Consider the following 5,501-nt stretch of genomic DNA (forward strand, 5'->3'; position numbering starts at 1 on the left):
CAAGAGGCCTTCCCACTTTGTATTTGCAGGATCGCACACTGATCGTTTCCTTGATTGTCGATATGGGTTTTTCACCCGGCCCACGAGGGCGCGGTTTTCCTGTATAGTAAGTTGTTGAAGGTCCGGCACGCCCCAGGGCACAGCGGTGTAGGAATAATAATAATAATAAATTTGGTCACGAGTCTGGCCCGACCTTCAGGCCTGGCTCTTCCTTCACTGATGGCTGTGAAGAGGATCGTCTTCCTATTACAAATTTACAGAGCGCCCGGTAACACGGTATGCACTGTACGGAAACTGAATTGTCATCCATTGTTGGCTTTAAAATCAAGCCAGGGTTGTGCTTGCGTGCCGTAGCTGCATATGTGGTCACAGGACTCGAACCAGACTTGCTGCGGTTCCGTCTGAACGACTGGCCACGGGGTTGGCTAGGAGGACGGACGGGAACAACCTCATCTGTCAATGCATGCGGCGAAACTGGGCAGCTCGATGAGATCTATAGAGCATTAGTACCTGTTCATATCTGACAAGTACAAGTAATCCAACAATGTGAATTGACAGGATGAAGGATCTGCTGGCACAATGTCATGGTTGATCATACCTTGTTTGGAAGGTTGTTAAAAGGGGAACGGTATCTCCGGTTGCAAGTGGACGAACGCTGATCTTTCTAAAGCCCGAACTCCCGACTGCATAGTTAACGAATTCCTTCCTGCCTGGTCGACGGATCGTCCAGCCATTACTTGTGTCGACGTCGATTCACTCGGTCCGGCCAATAGGCAGGAGGCAACTGGCAACAAAAAGCAGGGAGAATAGGTTACACAGCCAACATCCAACGGTGCCAACAGCACGCTTTTCTCTCCAGCTCTTTCTCTTCGCATTTTTGACCATTGGACAGCAATGCTGATCCGGCAGCCGAACAAAAATTCATCAGAATTACCAGAATCACCACCTGCAGTGTCCGCTATACGGAAGCTAACTTTTGCGAATTCACCTCCCTGCAACTGTCCGGCTCAGGTTTAGCTATTTGCAAGCTTGCATACACATTTCCCAGCACGCTCCATCGAGTCAAAGTGGCGCTCCCCGCGGCCGTCGTCATTCTGTTACTTGCGTCAGGACACGGCACAAAGTTCGAAGGCAGCTATGGCGAGGGAGCCGACTTTGGACCGTGGAGAGTGCCTCTTTCGCGGTATGAAGCACTGTTAGATGCCCCAACGCGACGAGTCAATACCATCTCTCGGGCCCCAACATCTCGGCCCAGTACCCAGGATCCGACCCCATTTACGGGTGGTCGTGGACCGTGTCCGTCGTTGCAGACATTCCTCTGTCCGAGGCCAACTCGACCCGCGCCGACCCCTACCCCAAGCAGACCTTTACTGGGAGCCGCGTGGTGCTTCAAGCGCCAACCGGGCCCACGTCGGCGGTGCACGACTCGTGGTTTGTCTGCGTTATACACTGGGATATGGACCTCTTCGACTACCCGGCCAAGCTCCGAGCGGACGATGGCAGCTGCTCGACCGTGCTCAGTGAGCAGTGCATCCGCGACATTGAGGCGAGGGCGGTGGAAGAGTACAGAGCGGCCAGCCCCAACCCGTCCCGATGCCCCTCGCTTGCCGAGATCGCATCGTGCGAAGGTGAACAGGCGAATACCCTGACATTGGGAGGATCGTTCGGTGCTCGGTGTATGTCTGTCCTCTTCCTTTTTCCCGTCCTTGATTGATTCGCTTCTGACTCCTGTTGCTCCCCTATCTACACAGGGGTTGATGCAACCGCCATCCGCAACTGGCCGGACGGCAAATTCAATGTCCGTCGGTTCGGCGGACCATCGCACGAGGGGGGGAATCTCACAGCGTATGACGAAACGGGCAGTTTGGCCTGGCCCGTGTTGGCCATGTGGGTTCCTTCGGCAAACACCAGGAACAGCACGGGTTTCAGATCCCTCGGGCATCGCAGCAGAATTGTCTTGTGTCAGGGCCAAGGATGCTACTCTGGGGAGCGTAACGCCAGGAAGTGGCACCGCCAGTGCTGACAACAGAGGGGTGGTTTTATCATCCGCCATCCTGGCCGCAAGCGTCTTGTGCGTAAGAAGTTTTACTGCACTATTATTGTGAGCACGTAAGGATGAAGGAACGCTTGACAGAAAAGGAACCTGGAAGCCGGGGTTGATGAGTTGTCCGTTCTAATGGCTTGAAGGCTGGGGTACATGTATAGTATCTTCCTGTTGTTCTTCCTTGCCCTCACCTACTGCCAATTCTGACTGCTATGCTGCGTATTGCCCTCATTACATCTTCCGAATTCCCTCCTTGAACGCCCCCTCTACACCCCCCCGGTGCAAACTCTATCCGTCCATCATAATCCCTCCCGCCATCACTGAACCGGCGGCGGCGGAGGAGGAACCGTGGGATACCGCCTACCCCCTGCGTCAACCGGCGGCGGGACAGGCGGGACTCCAGGTGGCGGCGGCGGATACGCAAAGGTTACGGGAGGAGGCGGGGGCGACAGCGGGCCTGTACCAGTTCCTACTCCGAGTCCAGCTGTGGATGGTGTCGAGTCGGTGCTGGAGTAACTCGAGGGGGATGAGCCTGGCGAGGGGGTTGATTTGGATGCCGAGGATGTTGCTGTGCTAGTAGTGGACGACGAGCCGTATATCTGGCGTCGCATTGCCCGGGCGAAACGGAAGATGCAGGCGCACGCGATGAAAGCGAGGAGCGTGTAGGCGAGAATGATGAGTGCGAGGGCATCGTTGCTCTTCATTGTGTGTAGTGGTCTGGGCGAGTTCAGGGAATTAGGGGTTGGTTCTTTTAACTTCTAATTGTTTTGAAGAGACAAGAGAAAGCTACTGGAGATGCTTCGTAAAGATGGAAAGCAATATCTTTAGGAGGATTACTTCCATGAAGAGTTGCACATACTCTAAAGTGCTGTCTCTAGGGGCAACGTAGAACGCTAAGTAAGACATACATTTAATTATGTTCTGCACACGGGTGCAAGCATCCTTGATTGGTGTCACAGCCTTCGAGAACAACAGCTGGCAGCCCGCCGTGGTCCCAGCGGGAAGCTGCATGTGCTTGGTAGACAGTCTCTCGAGGACCCCGGAAGATGATTGGGGACCAGGATCGCCTCTAAGTCAACAAGGGCCAAATAGAGTCAACAAACGCCAACAAGACTCAACAAGGGTCAACAAGATGACTGCCTCTGTCATCGCGCTGTACCGCCTCGGCGCCATGGACACAAATCTCGTGCCTCTTCGAGGTCCCCTACCTTGGAATACCGCAGTGGTATCGGCTCGTCCCAATCCTGAACCCTTGGTACCATCGATCACCGAGCCTCCCTCCCCTACGCCCTCCCCTTGACTAACCGGCCCTGGACATACGCCTCGACAACATTCCTATCGTCGCCCATCACAACGAATTTCTCAAACACGGATCTGAGTGTATCCCCTTCCTCCACCAGGGTCATGATGCCCTGCTCGGCCCTCTGGGTCCCAACAACAATGGCATCAAACTCCTTGCGCACCTCAAAGCTACCGATCCTATCTCCCAGACCGCAGACCCGAGCGCCACCCACCGTGGCCAAATGGAAGGCCTCATCAATGGACATGACCTCGCGCGCATGGCTGGGAATCATGGCCAGCCGTAGCGCATCCAGAATGCTGCTTGAGAAACCCCCTCCACTGTCCGTGCCCAAGCCAACCTTGATCCCCCGCCGCATAAAATTCCGTACAGGCGCCGCCTGAACTCGCCGTAGACAGTCATGTTGGAGACGGGACAGTAAGCAACGCCGCAGTCGAGCGCCTTGAGCCGCCCCAACTCATACTCGGTCATGTGGCAGCAATGCGCCATGATGGACCTCTTCCCAAGCAGGCCGTAGTGCTCATACAGGTCCGCCTCGTTGGAGAACTGCGGGAACAGCTCCCTGGTAACCTTCATCTCCTGCTCCGCCTCGTTGAAGTGCGTCTGGACGGGCAGGTCCGGATTCGCGCAGGCGATGTCGCCCAGGCCCTGCAGCAGCTCGGGATGGCACGAGATGGCGTACCGCGGCGTGAGAATGTGTCTGACGAGTCGTCCGGCGGGGCCAATGGACCGGATATGCACGATGCAGTCCTCGGTAACCCGCAAACTCTCCTCGACCGACGCGTCCCGGTAGTAGTTAAGCGGGTTCCGGCTCATGTTGCACTTGCCGACACACACCAGCGCGCTGGCCTTTCTCGAGGCAGAGATCGGCCGAGATATTGGAGGGTTCGCCGTGGACGGAGCCGTAGTACGACGCCGTGGTGATGCCCTGGCGCAGAAAACCGTCGACGCAGCTCGGGTAGATGCGCCGGGCGTGGTCTGGACCGGCGAACCGGGTCGTTGGGGAAGGTGATGGCGTCGAGCCAGTCGAGGAAGTGCATTTGCGGGCCCAGGCCGTGCTGCACCAATTGCGGTGCATGATTGTGCGTGCCGACGAAGCCTGGGATCAGGAATTGGCTTGGGCCGAGACGGTGGATGGTGACGAGGTCCGGGGAGATATTTAGAGCGGCCAGCGTGTCCTCAAGTTGTTGTGCGTTGGCGCTTTTGTGAACAGAAGTGACTTGGCCCTCGTGGTTGACTGCCAGGAGAGCAAAGGGTATAATTTCGAGCTCCGAGGGTGAGAGGAAGTGGATTATTGGTCCGAGAAACACTTTCCCTGGTCGAGCCATGTGGTCAAGGGTGCTCGTATCTTGGATGTGTGACACTGAACCTCTAGAGTTGGACAGGTTCTGGTGAGGGGCGCTTGTCATTTGGAAGCCCTCGTGAGAAGACTCGGAGGAGTGGCTGTTGTCTGACGGGGGGTAGCAGAGTGTCAATGTCGTTGATCTTGAGAAATTGTTATCGATCTATCCAACTTAACTGTCGAGAGAGGTACCACTGTACCAGTTCGTCAGATCGGAAAAGAAACCGCTTCAAACTATTTCTAATCGCAGTTGGGGTGGCGTTTCAAAGTTAAAATTGAGCGATTAATTACCAGTTAGGGTGCTTCTGCACTGCTCACAGATGTGCGTATCCGACTTGAAATGAGTCCTTCATATTTGGGGGTGTCATGGCCGAGTAACCATTGAATTGCACTCGTCTGAAGGGCTCAAGCTGCACAAAATTCTCGTTCCTCTTGAGAAAAGCGAGATTTGGACGGGCACCGACGGCCGGGCTCCAAAGAAGGAGTGTTTAGATGCTTTTACCTAGGTAGTCAAGCACACAAGGACTTAGAAGGTCGTCTGGGGCTGATGATTGCACAATGTGAAAGATCTGACATTCGAGGATCCACTGCTGACAGAATTTCATTCAGTGAGTCAGTCACGTGACTCCGCTGTAATCGGTATGAACCCTAGTATCCGAAACTGGAGACCTATCTCGCTACTCTCCACGCTTGGCAAGATACTGGAGGGGAGCTTGGTCGACGAACACCAACCAACCACTCGAAGTGTTCACAGGATCCGACATTCTGAGGCCCTTTTTGACCGCGGTACTTGTCAGCTCAATCCAACAGAAAAT

General features: G+C 55.1%; 3 protein-coding genes across 3 annotated transcripts; 1 reads left to right on the forward strand and 2 right to left on the reverse strand.

Annotated features, from left to right (window-relative positions):
• Positions 1-894: 894 nt before the first annotated feature.
• N657DRAFT_675751 (uncharacterized protein) lies at positions 895-2,274 on the forward strand (the record flags this gene model as incomplete). Its single annotated transcript, XM_062795842.1, has 4 exons — positions 895-953; positions 1,049-1,183; positions 1,219-1,676; positions 1,752-2,274. The coding sequence occupies 4 exons, from the start codon at positions 895-897 to the stop codon at positions 2,021-2,023; spliced, it is 924 nt and encodes a 307-aa protein (XP_062641896.1). The 3' UTR covers positions 2,024-2,274.
• Positions 2,275-2,361: 87 nt separating this feature from the next.
• N657DRAFT_685469 (uncharacterized protein) lies at positions 2,362-2,748 on the reverse strand (the record flags this gene model as incomplete). Its single annotated transcript, XM_062796783.1, has 1 exon — positions 2,362-2,748. The coding sequence occupies one exon, from the start codon at positions 2,746-2,748 to the stop codon at positions 2,362-2,364; it is 387 nt and encodes a 128-aa protein (XP_062641897.1).
• A 579-nt stretch (positions 2,749-3,327) lies between these two features.
• On the reverse strand, positions 3,328-4,927 carry N657DRAFT_667324 (Metallo-dependent hydrolase; the record flags this gene model as incomplete). The annotated part of the gene is made up of 5 exons (XM_062795395.1): positions 4,864-4,927; positions 4,329-4,794; positions 4,243-4,297; positions 3,756-4,166; positions 3,328-3,723 (listed from the first exon to the last, which is right to left on the reverse strand). Exons 2-5 carry the CDS (start codon positions 4,751-4,753, stop codon positions 3,328-3,330), a joined length of 1,287 nt encoding a protein of 428 aa, XP_062641898.1. The 5' UTR covers positions 4,754-4,794; positions 4,864-4,927.
• Positions 4,928-5,501: the final 574 nt, after the last annotated feature.

This window comes from Parathielavia appendiculata, assembly GCF_033297405.1.
Source record: "Parathielavia appendiculata strain CBS 731.68 unplaced genomic scaffold N657scaffold_61, whole genome shotgun sequence".
Taxonomy (NCBI): domain Eukaryota; kingdom Fungi; phylum Ascomycota; class Sordariomycetes; order Sordariales; family Chaetomiaceae; genus Parathielavia; species Parathielavia appendiculata.